At 45.3% G+C, this 22397-nt stretch overlaps 2 protein-coding genes across 3 annotated transcripts in view; one reads left to right on the top strand and one right to left on the bottom strand.

Moving 5' to 3' along the window:
• The window catches only part of RASGEF1C (RasGEF domain family member 1C), an 838438-nt gene that overhangs the window by 123339 nt on the left and 692702 nt on the right, over positions 1-22397 (top strand). The gene's annotated exons all lie outside the window — the stretch shown is intronic.
• Positions 4753-8800, bottom strand: TRIM52 (tripartite motif containing 52). Of its 2 annotated transcripts, none has more exons than XM_021689931.1 (2): positions 7665-8800; positions 4753-4764 (listed from the first exon to the last, which is right to left on the bottom strand). In XM_021689931.1, exons 1-2 carry the CDS (start codon positions 8460-8462, stop codon positions 4753-4755), a joined length of 810 nt encoding a protein of 269 aa, XP_021545606.1. In that variant the 5' UTR covers positions 8463-8800. The 2 variants fall into 2 exon arrangements, with proteins under 2 accessions (XP_021545606.1, XP_021545605.1); XM_021689930.1 differs by lacking the exon at positions 4753-4764 and adding an exon at positions 5109-5129.

Here is a 22397-nt window from a genome sequence, read left to right as displayed (position 1 = left end):
GCAGAAATCTGAGGTCTAACAGTCCCCTAGAAAGCTGCTAAGGCATTCTGTTGTGTTTTCCCTGGGAGATGGACTGTGGGATTCCCCAGACCCTAGGTGCTTCAGCAGATATGCAGTCAGAGGTTGTGGAAGTGGGCATGACCCAGGCAGGTCTGGACTGTAGTCCAGGCAGAATTATAAACATGCTAGGAGAAGGCAAGCCTCTAGCTTGTTAAAGGATTTAAAACACCATTAGGTGGTAGGGAGAAACAAAAGGTGACCCAAGGTGCCCTTTTTTTCAGCTTTTTACCTGGAAGAGAATTTGATAAGAACTAGGGTTGGGAGAATATGTTGAAATGGAACTTTGAGGCTGGCTACTTACCACAAGATAAGAAGGCTGAAGAGGAAACAGTCCTTCCTGCTCATACTTGGGTTAAATAACCAGAGCTTGCTGAGAAATTCCATCCTCTGCTGGAGGGGGAGAGAGAGGATTCTATGTGCTTAAGAAATGCAGACAGAAAGGGGGTGTGACCTCCAGTGATCCTCTTCCAGGTGACCTTTGTCCTTCATTTTTGTGGGGCCCTGCTCGGTACCAAGTGGAATTATCAATCAGAAGTCTCTGACCAACTCTGCATCTGAGTCCTTTAGGATGGGGTAAAAGATTAGGAAGGCCTAAGCTATGGACGAATAAGAATAAGCCCCTCCCTGTTTTTTAAGGCTATTTCTAGCTCATTTTCCTCCTTTGGGAGGGATAGAGGTGGGGAGAAGAGTAGTAACTCTTCCTTCCTTCTTTGCTGGTCTACTGTCACATCTCCTCCTCCAACTTCTCACATGCCAAGATGAGCTATTTCCCCCTGCCCAGGGTTCTCAGACTGTACCTCTGAGGACTATGGTTTGTGGGCAAAGACTATATCATTAAAAGTTAAATTTGTCACCACTTTTAGCTCTCACAGTCTCCTCCTTTTCAGCCCTGTTATTCCGAAAACCTCTCACTTCCTCTTTTCTCATTATCACTACCAGTACAGACTGCTTTCCCTTCTAGGACTCCATGATTTCTTTATCACCCTGTCAGGATTTAGGTGTGAGAGGAGAAAGGGAAGAACCCACTTACCTACTTTAATGCTAGGTTTTGCCCCACATCCCATTGTCAAAAAGTCAGGCACCAAATAAAACCTTATTTATTCTTATATTCCTCCTATTTTGAGGCCCCAGCCCTGGCTCTTTTTTGGGAAGAGGGTAAAACAGTTTGTTTTTTAGCTATTTCCTATTAGAGTTCTCCTCTATCACATTTCTCACATGTGATCCACATGAATCACAAGTGGAACTGGTTCAAGACTGTTTTAGTCACATTTTTAAAAAATACAAGAAGGCCTTCTTTTAAATATTTTCTTCTATGCCCCAAAATACCACCTTTGAGCCTACCTCTCTTGATTGGGAAAAGAGAGTTCCCACTTCTTTTTCATCTTCCCTTTGGACTTGCTTCTACTCCTGAGAGTCCTAGAAAGGACCAGAATTCAACCTGCCTTATTTCTATGGAACTGTACAATTCATTGTGATTTGACAGCCACTAGCCATGTATGGCTATTTCAAATTAATTAAAATTAAATACAATTAAAAATTCAGTTCCTGAGTTGGACTAGACACATTTCAAGAGCTCAAGCTCAAGGTAGCTAATGATACCTACTACATCAAACAGCACAGATTGAGAACACTTCCATTGTTGCAAAGTCCTTTTAGACCTGGTATAGCAGGCTGTCTTATGTCCCCCTATTTGTTATCCTATTTTAGCAGTTGGTAAATGTAATAACCTCACTATTACAGGATAACTTTCGGGGGGGGGGGTCAGGGATTGGGGGTGGAGAATAGCATAGAACTCTAGGTCCTATAAAGATTTCTGGAGGCATGGCATAGGGGCCAGAGGTTGATGGCCAGTGGCAGGAGACCTAGGTTTTAAGGAAGTGCTTTAGGAGCTGATGTTATATGTGTGATTCCAGGGCCACACACACCAACAGGAGCAGACAGGTTCTGGTTTTATAAGTTCTGCATAATACTTAAAAACCAAAGCAAAAAAAAATGACTGTCAAAGTGATTGGCTCTGCTGAAACTGATGTTTGCTGAAGTGATTGCCTTACTCATCATTTCTAGATCTTCATTTCATATACTGCTTTATCTGTCATAGCCCCTGTTCTCCCAAATGGCAGTGACAGAGGGAGCTCTGGTTTAAAAAAAGGTCTGCTGACTCTGCCACCTGCCTGCCAAGAGCTGGGAGAAGTAGGAGTCGTATCAATTAATCCACTAAGACTGCGTTTAATAAGGTTCTAGCTAGGTGGAGCTATTCTTCCATTCAACACTTTTAAACATGTAGGTCAGTCACTGGCTATAGGGCATATGTAAAGCTGGTAATGGCACATCTGTGGATTTGACCACTTTCCCTGAGTAGAGACCAATGGTACTCAACCACGGATGATTTTGTTTCTCTCACCCCTCTCCACAAGACATTTGGAAATGTTGGGAGACATTTGTGGTTTTCACAGCTGGTGGGGGAGTGCTACTTACATCTGGTGGGTAGAGTCCCGGGATGCTGCTAGGCATCCTACAGTGCACAGGACAGCCCCCCTCCCCCGAAAATAATTATCTTACTCAAAATGTCAGTAGTGCTGAGGTTGAGAAACATAGGTCTAGGCTACAGTGTGGATCAGTTCTTAAAGTCCCGACTACTCATAAGGTCCAGGCTCAGTGGGATAATAATTAAAGCTAGCAAGTGTCTATTAAATTGGGAAGTGTCTATTAAATTAGGAGTCAGTGGAACTGTGGCCTCCATAAAACTGAAGGGCAGGTATAACTGGAGTGTGTTTGACTGCACTAGAAGGCTAAGAGCTAAGGTCATAGTGCAACTGGAGATGAGGATTTCAGATGTGTAGCAAGTCTGTGTAAAGATGAGGTCCCAGGTACAGCCACAGGAGTAGCGAGGAGCAAGTTTAAACAGTCTGACTTGTGATACAGCAGTCAACAGCTGAACCTAGTAGGGAAAACATTCATTAAACAGATGAGTATCTGGTGAATATGAATATACCAGTTTTTCTCAATGTTTTTGTAACCCATAGCTGTACTTCTCATATTACCTAAAAATCTCACATTTTCCCACCTTCAGTGCTATTTAAAATTTCACAATTAAGTATCATGACTAAAAATCAAAGCAACGGTAATTTTGTAAGGCAAAATTTATTCAGATGATGTGATAACCCAGTCACTGTTAAGCCTTAACTTTTCTTTCCTGGGTGGTGTAGAAGATGTAACAAAACACAAGCTGCTTTAACAATACTCTGGTACTGCTTTCTCCGCAGAGCTAGATATACCCCCTCCCCCCCAAAAAAGCTTTTAAGATGTAAAGAGAAAACGGAATGAATTCTTCTCATCTTTTTAGACATTTTATATCCCAATTTCTCTAGAGTCTTTATCTGGAAGTTTCTAGTCAAAACAATCAGACTTTTGAGTTCTACATACTCCTCTTGAAGTTCTTTCAGTGAGGACCAAATATCAGTGAAAACATTCTTTCCAAAAGCTACCACGGGTAGGTTTTAAGAACAACGTCAAGAACAAATAGTTCTGGATATTTCATGTTTTTTTTCTTGAAATAACTTTTATGAATCTAGTCCTTCAAAGATGGCCAAGCAAATTGGACATTTTTAGTATAAGTTTGCTATGTGTAGCTGGATTTTTGGTAAGTTTTGCTTAAAGTATTTCTTTTTTTTTTTGCTTAAAGTATTTCAAAACAAGCAGGGATGTTGGTGCTTGCATTTTGACATTTCATGGTCTATGTGTTTTAAGCTTCAATGCATTAAATTCTGCTGAAAGTTTTAATTTATGAAGTTTTAAAGTACAGATTCTCTTTAGGTGGTGTTCCAAAATCAGAGGGTTGTTTTGTCATTGGTGTTCCAAAATCAGTTCTGTCCATAAATTCAGCTGAATACAGTTGACAACCAAGGAACCTCAGTATGTAACAGAAAATACTCTTCAACAGCATTCTGAACAGATCTTCAAAAATCAAGGCAAACTGGGATTGAATCTACCATTTTTCACAAAGGTTAACTGACAGAAAGGTGAAGATTTCCAGTAGATTATGGGCCAGTTGATGGAAGCTGATGCCTGGTGGTGATTGCTACAGTACATCTTAAACACAGTTTTCTTCAGTTTTTGCCAAAAACCCAGATCTAAAACACTACTGTAATGGATACCCTTATAATATTATAATTTTCCTCCAACTCAGTTCATTTGCTACAGCTTCAAAAATACTGTCTTTAGTGGTCAAGTATTAGGCTTATGAAACCAGCACACTCAAGAGTTTTTAAAGCCTATTTTAAACATAAGCAAAGCACATTTTTATCAGATTCTTCTCAACTAAGCAAAGAAGGCTGAGCTGATGTTTTTAAAACATGAAGTTTGATATACTCAGTCATCAATCCAGAGTTAAGACTGCAGAAGTAGATGAAGAAAGTCTGGAATTCCTCAATTTCCTCTCAAAGTTGTGGCAGCACTTGGAATGCAAGGCTTCACAAGTTTCTCCATTTTTTTCTCCTTTGCAATTAAAAGGGCTATTTAATACTATGCTTTCATAGCCTTTGAAGATTGCTGTTAATATTCCAGTACTGTCCAATCTTAAAGCTGCAGAGAATTGTGCTTTGCAGAATACTCCACTGTTGTTATAGCATAAATTTAACAGTGTTTGGCATGGTGTCACTGCCCAACATTTTCAGGTAACTCAACTGAAGAAGTTCACCCTATCTTCTGTGTCATAAGGTGAATATATACTTGATAAAAGCCTCAAAAAATTTTTTGGCTGCCATCTTTAGCTACCTCAAAGGAGAAAACAAAAAGGAGTACTGATGGTGGAAGCATCTGGTCCTTCTTGGAGAACGATGAGTGATTTTATTGGCGGCAGCTGGGTGGCAGAGCAATATAGGCATCCAGTTATGCCTGAGCCCCAAGAAGTGAAATCTTTGTTCATTTCCTTTTTATACACCCATCTGCCGCCTAAAACCTGACACCATTTAATGGTGCCCTTGGTCAAATCTATAAATGATCTTACTTTCATAATCCTCTGATTCTAGCTTGAAGAGTCAAGATGAACTCTAACTCATGGGATGGACAAAATGGGAGATGCAAATAAGTAAGCTTTTCAGAGCTAAGAAACCTCTTTTTCTACAAAATTAAACTTTAAAAGAACATTGACCTCAAAACAACATAACTGTCTTGGATATGCTATAAAAATAGCAGTATGTTCCCACCCACAGTGAACATCTGCAGCTACCCAACCTGTCATACCTCATTAATTATAGGCCTTACTCTGAATGCTGCTTGTTCTATCTTTGTACTCCCACCAGCCAAGGAGTTCTTTCCAACTTTATTTCTTATGAAATGTTTTTTCTTTTTAACATTACAACACTATAATTTTGTAAACTATAACTCTTCGCCATATCTGCAATGCTAATATAATTTGTGAGGGAGAAATGCCTTTCTCTCCTATTCCTAAAAATCACTGACTATTCCTTGAGTCTGTGAGTGACAACACTCTACTCAGTCCCTAAAACTAAAAAGCTTGCTTACCTCCAAAGTAGATAAAAAATGTGTTGAATTGGTAGCTGACAAAAATTCACTGTAACCAGAACTGTGTGATGGATAATGCATAATATTAAATAAACCATTATACAAAAATAGTTTATTATAATGATTATTATGAGAGTTTATTCAGTAAAATTCTAAATTATGCTACTGTAATGTTATATGTTGAGCAATGAAAGGCAGTAACAAAACTATGTCATCAATTACTAAGTTTATACATACATAAAAAATTTTTACCTCTTCAATGTAATTCCTGTTTGGCAACACCATCTACCTAAATTCTGGTATATGGTTGAACATAAAAGTTTTATTTCCTTTTAAATATTCTATATTTTGAAAGGGTTTATCCCCAATTTGTTTTACTTGGTTTTGGTGTTTATATTTACTGGTATGCTTTATAAGTAAGAGTGTTCTCTGGCTTCCCTGGTTGAAAAGACCATCTCTTTTCTCCTGTCTAAATTGGCTTTCAATTAAAATTTCAGTTTTGAAATCCTTTCAGAAAATTCTAACAGAGGATTGAAAGGTTACCTTCTTACATCAGCTTCAGTGTACTAAAACCCAGAAGTACAGGACATAGTTTCTCGGGGCAGCAACCTTTGTTACCCTGGGGAAAGCATGGTGCTAGGGTTTGTGCTTAAAGTCAAGTTCGTTTGATGAAATTAGCAGTGATTTGTAGTTAAGATTTGTGTCTTATGTGTCCACTTACCAGTAACTGTAAGTTGGAAGAGTATGATAGTAGCTAATGTACGATGTCTTAGGACAGTGTTCTGTTTATGTTTTGACTGCAATCCAGAGTAAGCAATACATTTTACTCTCAGACCAAGTATACACACGTGTACATAAATTTAAAAGTTTCATAAGACAGTGTTTACCTTAGTATGTTCCATGCACTCTGATATATTCTGTTTAATATTAAAATAATGCTGGGCATGACCCATTTATTTTAAGACCCACTAATTGGTCAACCCCCACAATTTGAAAACCACTGCTATAGGAGAACATGAGGAAATATTTTATAAACTGTAAAGTACACTGAAATGTGAGCAGCTGCTAATGAATATCCAGGATAAGACTTTTACGGGCCTGAGACATTCTCTCCTTCCTTGGGTACTGCTAGGAGTCACATTCACCTAGGCTTTTGGTAAGGAAGACAGTATTCAAACTGTCATTGAGACAACTCTGTAGTAACTCGGCAATGTATTAACCAAATCAGAACCCAAAGAAAAGAAGACAAGTTAGAGGAATATGAAAAAAAGCATACATCTGCTTAGTGCTTTATGGTTTATAAAATATTTTCACATACATGATCTCTTAATCTTAAGCCTAGGGGAAAATAAGCTAAGAGGTAGAGACCTGCCCAAGATTAGACAGTAAGTGGCAGAGCCAGGTCATCTGTTCCTAAATCCCTCACTCCTTTCACTGTGATAAAATACCAGGAAAGGAGAGTGATCAGGGCATGAGGCTTCTGATCCATCAAAAAGATGTTTATGTCCTCTGCCTCCCTCTGTAGGGAAAACAGACCCTACTGATGGGTGAGGAAGCCACCTCAGACTTTGGGAAGGGGGTGTGTCCAGTTGCACTTAATTTGTCCAGGACTCAAACCTGGCATTTCAGCCTATCAATACCAGTCATGTTTTTTTGTATGTGTGTTTTTTCTCCAGTCATCTGTTTTGACACTGCTCTGAGTTCCCAAATGTCTATTATCTACAAGTATTATGGCTTTCCATTCCTATGTGTTAAGGGTCCTGGGATCTTGGTCAGGTACACACTCAGGACTCAACAGAGGGAAATCAAATACTAGGGATATGTCACCTATACTCAGATTGAAAGGGAATAACAGTAGTAAGCTTCTGGTGACTGTTGTGTCTTTGCTTAGCTTCCCCTGGGGAAGCCAGTCGGCCTCAACCAATTTGTCTCCTTTCTCTACATATGCCCATCTCCATTATTGTGCCCTCATCTCTCACAAAAAAGAGGTTCAACTAGCAAGTACCCATCTCTCCCAGCTCCCCTTGTTTTCTCTCCACTCCCTTCAACCCCTCACCCTCTTTCCCCCTTGTGCCTCTCACCTTGTACTCCTGCACTACCTCCTCCAATGGCACCACGCTGTGCTGTTTGTGGCTCCTGGATTCTCTGCACACTACACAGATGGCCTCTTTGTCCACCTCACAGAAGAGCTTCAGGGCTTCCTGGTGTTTGGAGCAGATGCCCTGGTCATTCCCCCAGCTTCCTCGATAAGGAGTGGGGCACATTTGGCGAATTATCTGGACCATGTTGGCCAGCTGCAAGTTGGGACGAAAGCTGCGACGTGTAAAGCTCTTTCGGCACTGGGGACAGGTGAACTGACGTGGAGGGGCCGGAGGAGGCAGGTGGGTGTCAGGATACAGCTCTTGGTCGTCCTCATCGTATTCTTCCAGTATCTCCTCTTCTGGGTAGACGTCAATTCTCAGGTCATGTCTCAAGCGTCCCAGGTAATAGTCCCGGTCTTCCTCCTCCTCTTCCTCCTGGTCCCACACATAGTCCACGTTGTCCCAATTCCTGACGCCACCGTCACCAACCCAGAGTTCATCATCTTGGTCCTGGAACACCTCCTCATCAGCATTGCCCTGGTACAAAACCTCTCGAATAGAGTTGTCCCATCCACCGATGGCCCCCTCCACATCGTCGTCCTCGTCGTCCTCCCATTCATCTTCCTCCTCTTCCCTGTCTTCCTCATCTTTGCCCCACAGCTGGGTCACACACCCTCGGCAGAAGTTGTGCCCGCAGCCTATGGACACAGGATCCTTGAAGTAATCCAGGCAGATGGCACAAACCGCTTCCTCCTGAAGGGTCTGCATGGGGTTAGGAATAGTGGCATAGCCAGCCATTTTAATGCGCAGCCTGTGGGTGTGGATGCCTCAGCTCGGAGCTGAGGAGCTGGGGGACTGCTTTGCGGGCCTGCCTCCAAGCTACGCTTGTGACCCAAGGCTGTTCTCAACCCTGCTCTTCCTCCTCAGGCCCGCAGAGATGCCTTTCTCCCTTCCCTCAGGCTTTTTCCAGCTCAAGGCGCGAAAGCCCGCGGTCCAGACTCAGCCGCCCTCCAAGGGCAGCGGGGGCTGAACCAGGCTGCAGCCTCCACTTTCCTTTGAGGCTCAGCTTGCAAACCCAGATCCTGACGTTTCTTGCTTCCCTCCGGGTTTGCCCGATCCAGCGGCGTCCTCCTCAGGTGTCGACACTCCTCACCCAGCCCGAGGCGACAGAAAATGACGTAAGCGCTCTAACCCACACTCGGGAAGGGGTAGACTGAGCCGACGGAGGACCACATTCTCTATGATGCCCCAGGGGACGCCACAGCTGGGAGCCCGGCCGGCCATGCAGGCAGCCCGAAGAAGAAAAGACTAGTGAGAATAAGTAGAGGTGGAAAGAATCAATTTAAGCCATTGAGCGGCTTACCGCCGCTCCAGTTAGCCAGATACATGAGATCCGGCAGTCTCACCGGAGCCAGTACGCAGGAACCGACCCAAAACGGGGGGGAGTGCGGCGGCCAAGCTCGAGCTCTGGTGCACTTCCGGCCCTTCTAGCCGGAGACCTTTGTGGTAGTGAGAACGTCTTCTCAGAGGCTGCGCTCGGGGGCGGGGGCGTGCGCTGCAGAAACGAAGCGAGGTGGGGCTTGCGGTGGCGCGGAGTTGCTGTGAGGGCTAAGGATCTCGCGTGGGGGCTCGCGTGCCTCCCAACTTTTCTCCTCAAAACGGTTAACCCCTTTATTTTTATATTTATTTATTTGAGAGACAGAGTGCAAGCGAGAGAGTATAAGCAGAGGGAGAGGCAGAAGCAGGCTCCCTGCTCAGCAGGACCCTGGGATCACGACCCGAGCTGAAGGCAGCCGCTTAACCGACTGAGCCACCCAGGCGCCCCCAATTAACTCCTTTAGAGCCTCGGCGTCCTAGCCCTGATCTCTCCCGCGACTTTTACTTCTATGTCCATCAGCACTGTCCTGCGACCACTTAGATACCTCAGACTCAGCATGCCCTACACTGACTTCTGTAGATCTTTTTTGCCTTCATTGATAATGCTTCCATTCACCGTCCACTTACCTATCTATGCACGCATGCATGCATCCATTCATCCACCCAGCTACCCATTCATTTTCATTCCATCCATCATATACATACATAACCCATCCATTTATCCATCCACTTTACAGGAACAAAAATGTAAGGCATGATCAATCCCTTCAAGGAGTTCAGAGTTCTAAGTGTGTGGTTTTCCATAACCCAAGGTTTTACAAGGTTTACTCGACCCTCACTAAGAAATGCACTGCACATGTTAATCCAATACAGACTTGTACATATATAACAGAAACAGAATTTCCCTTATGGCATTCAAGGCACCCTGATATGTTCTGTTCTATTTTCCCTAAGTAAGATGTTGTTCAAGATCCACTGGTATGATTGAACCCCTCATTAATTGGTCACTGTTTGGTTTGAGGAACACCACCTGCCCTAATGGAATCTTCAAGGCACCCTGGAATCTGTCCTCTCCTTCTCTGGGCCCAAACTTGAATCATAGGTTCTACAGAGCAAGGATGGTAAATGTGCTGTTAACATTGTACATGCAGCTTCTCTATCATAGTGCTGATGGACATATAGCAAGTACTTCTTACATATCTGCTGAGTAAATAATGAACAAACCCAACAAATTGCAACCATCAAGTCCTGTTGATTTTGATTTCCTCAAATCTAGGCCACCTTCTCTGTCTCTGTTCCTGCCATCCTAGATCTGACCCCATCAGGTTCTGGCTGGACAAAAAGTTTCCTAAAGGGTCATGTGCACTCATTTCAGTCCATCCTGCAGCCAGCAGAACCATCTGCCTGAAATGGAAGTCTGACACACACATGCCAGGCTGTTGCCTCTATGTCTTTGGGCATATTCTTCCACCTAAACGGCTTTTGTCTCACTGCTTCACCCAGATATAACTCCCTAATTATCCAGGTCTCTGCCTAGGCATAATCTGAAGGAGATTCTTCCACGAGGCTGGTCCCAGGCTGTTTTAGCACCCCAAATCTGTCACTTTCTGTGTGACCTTGGATTAGTTTAACAACTGTGCTGCCATATCCCCATCTGCAAAATAAAGATGATAGTGGCACACACATTAGGGTTGTTGTGAAGTTGGTATTCCAATTCCAATTATTGACATCCGTAATTAGAACGGTGCCCACTGGGGTTATCCCCATTACCTACCATTATATTCCTTTCCTGTAGTAGACAAGCCATAGAAGAAACTCACCCCATCTCCTGTTCTCTTCCTCTTTGAATAGGATCAAGAGATTGGGACACTCTGGTGAAAAGTAGCCCACCATCTGTCGTTTAGTGGTTCTGAGAGCCTTATGTTTGGAGAGGGAGGGAGTTGAAACCCAGCCTTGACGTGCCTACAGTGGGGCACCTATTGGGAGTGTTTGTTAGGAAACTAACAAATTCCCAGTATGCAATCTGGGACACTTCCCAGAGGTCCTGACTGAGCCTGAGGAGCCATGAGGGAAAATCTGAGCAACAAGAAGTGGAACTGTGTTTCAGGGCTGGAATACTCACCCATCTCTGAATGCAGGTTCTACCTTACATAGCAGCAGCTGGGGAGCAGAACAAGGGAAGAGGGGGCTGCTCAAAAGCAAATTCTTGCCTGCCGTGGGGGTGGGGGGTGTACTGAACCCAGGAAGGAAGGAGGAGAGCTGAAGGAAAAGAGCAAGGGGGAACATGTACAGGGAGAAGAGGGTGAGAGAAGGCTAGAGGGAGCATCTTGGAGGAACTGGTAAGACTTAAAAGGAGCATATAATGGATACCCATTCTGAAGAATACCTAGGTGTATAAGAATCTTTAATACCTATTTCTTTTGTCTTCTCTAAATTACCGTTCCTCATATCCAAGTGCCAGCTGGAAGGGGCTTCTTTCATATTCCCTCAGGTTGTTGTAAAGCCTCTCTTTCTGGGTTAGAAGAGAGGCTTGGTTTTAGGCCCCCTTGCAAGCCTGCATCCCTGCAACAAGGCATGCTCCTATTTGCAGGAGGACTGCTAGCTGTCTCTTGAATCCAACTTGGAGCTGTGGGTTGTCAGAACAGGTGACCTGGCACACCCAGGGCATCAGGCCACTTTCTCAGGGCATTGGGAAAATGGCAGCGGTGGGGGGTACTCACAGGCTGGAGCTTAGCAATGGTGGTAGCTGCTGGTGTATTTTTCACAGGACTTGCAGAAAACGTATCCATGGAAACTCACATCAGCTTTTTTTTTTTTTCCCCCTAAGATTTTAAGTAATCTCTACACCCAAGGTGGGGCTTGAACCCACAACCCCAAGATCAAGAGTTGCATGCTCTTCCCACCAAGCCAGCCAGGCACCACTCACATCAGCTTTTTTAGGCTGGAGAAGCCCACACAAGAGTTCAGGTGTAGGGGCGCCTGGGTGGCTCAGTTGGTTGAGCGACTGCCTTTGGCTCAGGTCATGATCCTGGAGTCCCTGGATCGAGTCCCGCATCAGGTTCCCTGCTCGGTGGGGAGTCTGCTTCTCCCTCTGACCCTCCCCCCTCTCATGTGCTCTCTCTCTCAAATTCTCTCTCTCAAATAAATAAATAAAAGAATTCAGGTGCAGATAATTTTTTTTCTTCTTTTTTTTTATTCATTTGAGATACAGAGATAGAGAGAGAGAGAGAGAGAATACGAGCAGGGGGAGAAGTAGAGGGAAGGGGAGAAGCAGGCCCCCCGCTGAGCAGGGAGCCTGACGTGGGGCTCGGTCCCAGGACCCTGGGATCATGACCTGAGCCGAAGGCAGACGCTTAACCATCTGAGCCACCCAGGTGCCCCTTCATTTTTTTTTATTATGTTCAATTAGCCACCGTATAATACATCATTAGTTTTTGATGTAGTGTTCAATGATTCATTAGTTGTGTATAACACCCAGTGTTCATCCCAACATGTGCCCTCAATACCCACCACCCGGTGACCCAATCCCCCCACCCGCCTCCCCTCTGAAACCCTGTTTGTTTCCCGGAGTCCATAGTCTCTTATGTTTCATCTCCCTCTCTGATTTCTCCACCTTCAATTTTCAATCCCTTCCCCTATGGTCTTCTGTGCTATTCCTTATATTCCACATATGAGTGAAACCATATGATAATTGTCTTTCTCTGACTGACTTATTTCACTGAGCATAACCCCCTCCAGTTCCATCCGTGTTGATGCAAATGGTAGGTATTCATTCTTCTGATGGCTGAGTAATATTCCATTGAATATATGAACCACATCTTCCTTATCCATTCGTCTGTTGAAGGGCATCTTGGCTTTCCACAGTTTGGCTATTGTGGACATTGCTGCTATGAACATTGGAGTGCATGTACTCCTCCTTTTCACTACATCTGTGTGTACCAGCTTGCATTCCCACCAAGTGTAAGAGGGTTCCCCTTTCTCCACATCCTCTCCAACATTTGTTGTTTCCTGTCTTGTTAATTTTTGCCATTCTAACTGGTGTAAGGTGGTATCTCATTGTGGTTTTGATTTTGTATTCTGCCACATTGCTGAAAGGACCGCCTTTGCAGTATCCCATAGGTTTTGGACCGATGTGTTTACATTCTCATTAGTTTCCATGAATTGTTTAAGTTCTTCCTTAATTTCCTGGTTGACCCAATCATTCTTTGGTAGGATGCTTTTTAATTTCCACATGTTTGAATTCCTTCCAAATTTTTTTGTGATTGAGTTCCAGTTTCAAGGCATTGTGCTCTGATAACACGCAGGGAATAATCTCAATCTTTTGGTATCAGTTGAGGCCTGATTTGTGACCCAGTATGTGGTCTATTCCAGAGAAAGTGTGCTCGAGAAGAATTAGCATTCTGTTGTTTTAGGGTGGAATGTTCTGCATATATCTACGAAGTCCATCTGGTCCAACGTGTCCTTCAAAGCTCTTGTTTCTTTGTTGATCTTCTGCTTAGATGATCTGTCCATTGCTGAGAGTGGAATGTTAGGATCTCCTACTATTAAATGTATTATTATCAATATGTTGCTTTATTTTGGTTAACATCTGGCTTATGTAGTTGGCTGCTCCATGTTGAGGGTACAGATATTTACAACTTTTAGATTTTCTTGTTGAATAGACCCTTTAAGTATGATATAGTGTCCCTCTACATCTCTTACTACAATCTTTGGTTTAAAATCTAATTTGTCTGGGCGCCTGGGTGGCTCAGTTGGTTAAGCAACTGCCTTCGGCTCAGGTCATGATCCTGGAGTCCAGGGATCGAGTCCCGCATCGGGCTACCTGCTCAGCAGGGAGTCTGCTTCTCCCTCTCCCGCTCCTCCCTCTTGTGCTCTCTCTCTCACTCTCTCTCTCAAATAAATAAATAAAATCTTTAAAAAAATAAAATAAAATAAAATCTAATTTGTCTGATATGAGAATTGCTACCCCAGCTTTCTTTTGAGGTCTATTGGCATGATAAATGGTTCTCCATCCCCTCACTTTCAATCTGGAGGTGTCTTTAGGTTCCAAATAAGTCTCTTGTAGACTGCATGTGGATGGGTCCTGTCTTTGTATCCAATCTGCAACCCTGTGCCATTTCATGGGAGCATTTAGGCTGTTCACGTTGAGAGTAACTACTGAAAGATATGAATTTAGTGCCATCATATTGCCTGTAAAGCCCGTTTCTATAGATTGTAAATTTCTGGTCTATGTTACTCTTGGGGTCTTTCTACTTTTATAGAATCCCCCTTTATTATTTCTTGCAGGGCTGGCTTGGTGGTTACATATTCTTTCAGTTTCTGCCTGTCCTGGAAGCTCTTTGTCTCTCCATCCGTCCTGAATAACAGCCTTACTGGATAAAGTTTTCTTGGTTGCATGTTCTTCTCATTTAGTACCTTGATTATGTCTTGCCAGCCCTTTCTGGCTTGCCAGGTCTCTGTTGACATTATTCTGATGTTCCTCCCTCCGTAGGTAAGAAATCTCTTCCCCCTAGCTGCTCTCAGGATAGCTGCCTTGGCTCTAAGATTAGCAAGTTTTACTATTATATACCGGGGCATTGGTCTATTTTTATTGGTCTTGGGAAGGGTCCTCTCTGCCTCTTGGACATGAATACTTGTTTCCTTTCCCAGATTAGGGAAGTTCTCAGCTATGATTTGCTCAAGTATACCTTCTAGTCCTCTCTCTCTCTCCACCCCCTCAGGGATCCCAATAATTCTGACTTTGGAACATTTCATGGTGTCACTGATCTCATGGGCTTCTAGTTGTTTATCCCTATCCTCCTTGACTTCCTTCCTTTCTATCAGCTTATCTTCTAGATCATTAATTCGTTCTTCTTTCTCATTTGCCCTAGCTGTTACAGTATCCAGTTTAGACCGCTTCCCTTTCATAGCATTTTTAAGTTCAGTGCAAGTAGATCTCATTTCTGCCCTTAGAGATTCTATATTGTCACAAATGTTTTTTTCAAGCCTAGCTAATGACTTCATAAGTGCTACCCTGAATTCTATGTCTGACATCTTTCTTATATCCATATCTGTTAGTTCAGTGGCAGAGGCCATTGTCTCTGGTTCTTTTCTTTGTTGGGATTTCCTCCTCCTAGTCATTCTGTTGAGGGATGGTTGAGGGAATGTACAGAGTCCAAAATACCAACCACGACCCAGGCAAGATGCACCCTAGGAAAATCCGGAGTGGTCGGAAGCCACCACTGAAAAAACAAAGTCAAAATGAAACCCAAGAATAAAATTTATAAAATTAAAAAAAATTTAAATTATAAATTTAAAAAAGGGGGGTGAAGAGAAGGGGGGCTATAATCTCTCAGTGTGGGCAAAGTAGGATGTTTCAGTTCTTCTTGGGTGTATCTTGTTCTGTTTGTTAGAGGACACTACTTCCCAGAAATCCAGGGAAAGTAAAACTGGTATATATATAAAGGTAATATTGAATGGGGAAAGGACTACACTAAAGCATATATCTGTAAAAAAAATGTAGGTGTGAGAAAGTACAAGTTAAAAAGCTACTATGAAATATAAGTTGATATGTTGAACATCTAGTTGAAATGAGAAAAAGGTAAAAAGAAAAAAAACAGAAGAAGCGTAAGAGAAAGAATAAAAAGAAAAAGAGAGTTGTATCTGAAAAATTCACAAGCCATGAGGCAATGCCTGGAGCTCAATATACTATTTTCCCCTGGTGTTGGGGTTTTACAGTTTTTATGGGGCCCCTCGGGTTGTTACCCTCTTGTTCTTCCAGCCTATCTTCTGGGGGAGGGGCCTGCCGCGCTGTTTCTCAGGCAACCCGGCTTGGTCAGAGTTGCCTGGGTGGTGGTGGAGGGGGAATGGGCTCCTTGGAAACCGGTTTTTTTGAGTTTTTGAGCTTTTGTTCTCTGGTGGCTTTCAGTGCCTCTTCTGCCTCTTCTGGGGGTCAGAGCAAAAATGGCTGCACCCAAACCTCTGTCCCGGAGCAGAGAAATCAGTCTGCTCTTCTCTGAACCCTCCAGAACACACAGTCTCCGTTTCTGTAAGCGCCGGTGACAACCGCAGCCTCCCCACGGTGCACGCTCACAGCAACCTTCACAGAGGTCGACCCAGGGGCCCCAGCCTGTCTCTGCCCTTTGTGCCTCTAAAAGAGAGAGTGGTCCCGGTTCGCGCTCTCGCCGCCAGGGCCCCCCCCCCTTCCCTCCCACCCCAGCTCCTGGATCCTGTTTGAGCCCTGCTCTAAAGCCCTGCCCGGTTGGAGTGTTTGCCCCTTTTGGAGCAGGACGCTTTCTGCGCTCGGTTGTTATAGCACTTTCCCGGCACCAGCTTATGGTGGCTCCCTCCCGCTTCTGTTTATCTTCCCATAGCTGCCCGCAGATTCATGATTCAGCCCTTCCTACCTCGCGCTTGGTGGCGTTTTTCTGCTTGTAGAGATCCAGATGTATCTTCTTACATCTCAGGCTGGTTTCGTGGGTGTTCAGGATGGTTTGGTAGATATCCAGCTCAATTCGGGGGACCAGTGGAAACAAGGTCGCCTACTCCTCCGCCATCTTGCTTCCCTCCTCCCAGTTGCAGATCATTAAATGCCAGTTTATGGTGATGAGGCAAGCTCTTGTTACACCGACACTGGGAGCATCTGTCAGAGGTACTAGAGAGGCAGTCTAGCATTGGCTAGGTTGCACAGGGGTTGTCAAATCCAGCCCTCTGAGGGCGCCTGGGTGGCTCAGTTGGTTAAGCCACTGCCTTCGGCTCGGGTCATGATCCTGGAGTCCCAGGATCGAGTCCCGCATCGGGCTCCCTGCTTGGCAGGGAGTCTGCTTCTCCCTCTGACCCTCCCCCTTCTCATGCTCTATCTCATTCTCTCTCTCAAATAAATAAATAAAATCTTAAAAAAAAAAAAATCTGGCCCTCGGTTTCTTTTTGCAAGTCCGAAGAAGTAAGAATGGTTTTTAAATTTTAAAGGAGTTATTTAAAAAAATAAATAAAGATGAATATGTGGTTGGAGACTGTATGTGGCCAGAAAAATCTAAAATATTTACAATCTAATACTTTACAGAAAAAGCTGATGCCTGGGCTAGGATGCATGGAATAGAGGACCTCCAGAGTGCCTTTTGATGTTGGGATTCTGGCTTGTGTCTCTCCTCTGGGTTCAAGAGTCAGGCTCTTCCCCTACTCCTAGTACTCCCTTCCTCAGTCTGATTCCAGAAGTCCTGGCTGGACAGGGTGAGTGTAACCAGTGGGTCTGCCTTGAGTCTGGTTGTGGGTTTGTGGCTGGTTTCAGTGTTACAGACTCCAGGAAATACTGGTGGTTCTTTCTCTCTGCTCCACTTGAAATGTAGCATCCACACAGAAATGCACAAATCATAAATTTATAGCTCTGAAAAAAATTTCAAAGTGTGCATCCAGAACAAGAAATGGAGCACCCCCGGAAATCCCATGTCCACTCCCGTTCATTTTCCACAGCAGGCAAGCACTGTCCTCGCTTCTTCAGCCGTGAATTCATTTTGTCTTTTTGTGAATTTCACAGAAATGGAACATACAGTGTGTGCTTTTCTGCTTGGCTTCTTTCATTTTACTTAATGTCCAGGAGAGATTCATCCATGCCATTGTATAGAGTCATAAATCCTTCATTCCAATTTGGTACAAATATTCCATTGTGTAAGTAGAGCAGATTTGTTTATCTGTTCTTCTGTTGATGGGCATTTGGGTTGTTTCCAGTGTGGGGCTGTTATGAACAGTGCTCTGAACACCAGAATCTGTCATTTGGTGAACATAAGTATGCAGTTTTCTTCTCCCAGGAGTGGAGTTACTGAGCCAGAGGGATACATATGTTTAGTTTTTTTGTACATTTTTTTTTAAGATTTTATTTATTTTTTTGAGCGAGAGCAAGAGAGAGAGAGAGAGAAAGCAAGAGCAAGGGGAGAGGTGGATGGAGAGGGATGGAGAGTAGACTCCTTCCTGAGCAGGGAGCCCGATGTGGGACTTGATCCCAGGACCCTGGGATCATGACCTGAGCCAAAGGCAGATGCTTAACCAACTGAGCCACCCAGGTGTCCCAGTTTTTTGTACATCTTACTTAACTATTATTTAAACCTTGGAATTAAGAGTCCCCTGCACTTTGGCCATTGGTCAGAGTTGCCTGGGTGGTGGTGGAGGGGGAATGGGCTCCTTGGAAACCGGGGTGTGTTGGGCTGGACCAGAGTGGGACCCTGAGGCTGAGTGAGAGGCTGTAACCAGAGCACTGGAGTGCTACCCCAGGCCTCTCCTTGCTGGGCATCTCCCCAGAGTAGGCCAGGCCAGCCGGCATGAGATACCAGTCTTCAGGCAGCACACAAACTTAGGGATCTCAGGAGCAGCATGTTCTTATCTTCAGAGATTTTAGGGGAGACCTCAAGCTCAGCCTGTCCCCCAAATCATTTTTCTCAAGAGGCCTTCTCTTCTCCTTACCTTCTGCCCAGCTAGCCTTTAGAATTGAAGATGATGAGTGCCAGGCCCCTCATCTCCTGATGGGGATAGAGGCTGGGTGGAGGACAGGTGATCCAGGACAAGTTCCCCCTGTGTCTTCTCCCCTGGTGCTCAGGCAGAGAAGAGCAGGGAGGCTGTGTGATTAAGAATCCACCTGAGAGCTCCTGAGAAGAACCTCCCCTCCCCCCCACCCAGTCCCATCTGATTCGTGGTCAGGCAGGGGCCTAACCTGGATGAGAGACAGCCTCCCCCTTGGAGCCTGCAGGATTCTTCCCCTCCCAACCTTCCCAGGCACCCCCCAGCTCCCTCCCACTGGCTGGCTTCTCTGTTTCTTCCCAGGCAAATGCCTCAGGAGGTGGTTGCCAACCTACTCTGCCTTCTCTCTGAGTTGGTGCTGTGAGTGGGAAGTGGATTTTGGTAACAGCCTTCCTTTCCCTTAACTCAGGCCCAGCTTCTCTCCATCCCTGCTGTGATTTGTTGACTCTGGGTCTCTCCCTGTCCTGGACTTGCTCTAGCAGATGGCTCCATAAACGTGGCCAGCAAGCAGGCCTGGAGAAGCCTGCCTGAGGGTCAGCCGTTTGGCATAGGGAGCTGGCAGGCTGAATCCCTTCTCTCCTGCTGTTTGCCTTGAGGTGATGCTGTGTGACTCCATTCTGAAACTTACTATTTAGTTATGTGGCAGCATAGGGACGAGGCTAAAAAGACACCGATGAAACAGCCTGGGTCTTTAGTCCTCTCCTGTGTACATTGGTCTGTGAGCTTCTTCAGGAAGTTAGAGGAGGGGGAAAAAAAAAAAACGGCCAACCCCGGGTATGGGCCTTCCTGCTGGGCTTTGTTGCTGGCCAGACCCTGACTACCTGGACATGTCCTAGAGATAGCCCAGAGCCATGTGCTGTGGGCATCATGGGACCTCAGAACAAGGATGGCTAGGAGGGCTTCCAGGAGGTGGCTTGAGCACAAGTCTCAGAGAGTTCCTGGAGGCTGTGGGGAGCACAGGCATGGCATTCTAGGACTGGAGCAATGCAGTTACTTGGGGGGACTGAGGCTGCATTGGAGATGGCTTGTAAGAAAGCCTTGTATTTGGGGACACCTGGGTGGCGCAGTTGGTTAAGCATCTGACTCTTGGTTTCGGCTGAGGTTGTGATCTCGGGGTCGTGGGATGGAGCTCTGTGTTGGGCTCTGTGCTCAATGTAGAGTCTGCTTCGAATACTCTCTCCCTCTGCCCCTCCTGCTCATTCTCTCTCTCTCTAAAATAATCTTTAAAAAAAAAAGGCTTGTATTTGGTGGGCATAGAATCTAATATCCTTCACTGAATATTAATTATTAATCAATGCATTTATTCATTTAAAACATCATCACAGCTGGGTTCCAGCCAGGCCACACTGAATTTTGCCCTAAGTATGGTTGGCCTAAAAAAAGTTGTGGTCTGGGACCAGACTCCAGAGGGTTAGCAGGTAAGGTTTGTGTCAGTGTAGGGGTATATCAGGGCAGCCTGAGGACTAGAAGGTTAGTAGCATTCCTCCCACAGGGGAGATGTCCTGGCCTCTGTGAGCGAGAGGATGGTCTGCACGTGGAGATCCCATGGTCATGAGCCAAGACCAGCCCGGTGTGGGCTGAGAGAGGGAAGCAGTTCCCAGGAGCAGCTAGTGGAAGTAATGTCCTGCTGGGTGAAAAGGCTGCTTTTCCTGCAGGTCTGCTTTTTTTTTTTTTTCAAAGCTGCTGTCCTGCCCCTGCCAGATTTGTAGGCCCCTTTACTGCTTCCAGGGGTGCTCAGAGCCCTCCTCATTTGCCCTCCTGCCCCTATCCACTGCTAAGACTGTGGTCATTATTGGGGGGCACCCAGGGCAACACTTAAGGCTAAGATGAAGTCCCTCTGCATTTGCCTTCTGTCTTCTCACAAGCTTCTCTCCTGGAAAGAGTGCTGAAGAAGGAACCAGGGAGGCAGGCAGGCGTCTGGGCTGGTCCAGCTGGGTCCAGGGCCCCTGTCTTTGGTTGAGATTACTGACCAGCCATTGATTGCTAAGCAGAGAAGCAAAAATGGGGGTGGGAGCAAAGCCTGGGTTAGGGCAGACTGCCATACTTTCTGGGCCTGTTCATCCCTCTGTGAAATTAGACTCAGGACACCCAGGTTCACCTCCCACCTGGCCGTGGGGTGCTGGTTGATCGTGTTCCTTTGCCTCAATTTTTGCAGGTGCACCAGACTTAAACCAATATGTGCTTGGGGTATGGGTGGAAGGTAAGAGAGAGAGGGGGAGAGAGATGTGCTCTGGAGAGAGCAGACATCCTGGACAGGAGGGACTCTAATGTGAGAGGCCAAGGAAGGCAGCATGATGGTGGTGGGGTGTGTGTGTGTGGGAGTGAGAATGTCAAATTATCAGGGGCTTGTAGAGATGCGTTAGGGTCCCTTTAGGTCTAAAAAGTATTCTATGGTTCCATGGGCAAAACACTGAACTAGCTTGTAAGGGAAATACGAAGTAAAGCCGAAGCATTGCTCAGTTTCCAAGATCTCATAATGCAGTTACAGAGCAGATACTCCCTGAAGGTCAGGATGGCAGTGCCCTTAGCAGCAGGAAGACCAGATTCTGTCAGGGGTGTGAACTGTTGTAGCAGAGGAAGGCACTCAGGAAAGGGGAGAACAGCCTCCCCACCATCTGCTTCTCCACCAATACCCTGGGCCCTCACCCTGCCTCAGGGAAGTTTTGACCATGTGTGCCCTTCCATTGGTGGGGGCCAGACCCACTTTGTGCCCCAACTTTTTTTTACCGTACCATTAGACAACTGTAAAAATAAAACCTTTATTGTCACAAAACCTTATTAATACAGGTCCATAAGCCCTTACGTGAAACCCTTCGGGCCAGATATATTTAAGAATTTAGAATTCTTTGGGTTTTAGAAAGTGCCAAGGTGCAGATGCTGAACATTACATAACATCTCCAGAGGTTGTCTGGGGTGACACAATGTAACCAAAGACATCAGTACTTCTGTGGAAAATTGTGAAAAGGTCCAATGGCCCACAGGTGGCCTCATTTCACTTCAGGTTGGGTTTTGATGCCAAAATCAGGAAGAAAATTCTGGTTTGGCGTTTTGCATTTCAGAACCGCAGATAAGGGATTGCAGACCTGGACTTACATGCCCATTTCCAGAATGGCACAATGGCGGTTCAATGGTGAGGTGCCCAGACTGGAGCCAGACTTCCTGGCCTCCCTCCTGGCTCCAGCATGAACCAGCCGTAGGACCTTGGGCTTCCATTTCCTTTCCTGTAGCACAGGATTATTAATTCTCCCGCCCAGGTGTGCCATGAGGATTGAACAGCTTAGTACCTGTAAAGTGCTCAGAACCCTGTTTTGTACACATGGATCACGATGGCATTACGAGGAGAGGCAGACAGACATCTAAGACACATTTTCATTTTCAGTACAATCAGATAGTTCGGAGCTCCCTGCTGAGGCCCTTCAGGCCACCAGGGCAGATGAATCTTTTCTTAGTATCACAAATCTTTCACATCCTTGGGCTTGGGGCCTCCCAGGGCTGCAGACAGGAAGGTTTCAGAAGTCCCAGAAGAGGCTCTGTCATACCTTGGGGTCCTCCGGGGGCCCTGCCCTATGAGGGGCCCAGCCTTGTGTCCTTTATGACGGTGGAGTGGTCCCGTTGCTGTGGCTCTGGAGTCCCCTCCCCTTGCACATCAGATGGCCATGAGACTGGAACTGCTTTCTGAATAAACAAAAATGTGTGCTCCCCAGGAGATTCTTGTTCACAAGGAGATGTGGGGTTTCTGTTCCACTGAAAATTCGGAGGTGAGGCTGGACCTTCCCCAGACACACCCTTAACAAGAATCTTAACAAGCATTTCCACAGGACAAGGTGAAACTCCTCTTTCCCTTATTGTAAAACTTCAAACCATCCAAAA

Source organism: Neomonachus schauinslandi, chromosome 7, assembly GCF_002201575.2.
Source record: "Neomonachus schauinslandi chromosome 7, ASM220157v2, whole genome shotgun sequence".
Lineage (NCBI taxonomy): Eukaryota > Metazoa > Chordata > Mammalia > Carnivora > Phocidae > Neomonachus > Neomonachus schauinslandi.
The sequence above is the reverse complement of the archived record's forward strand: the minus strand, read 5'-3'. Positions and strand labels throughout refer to the sequence as shown.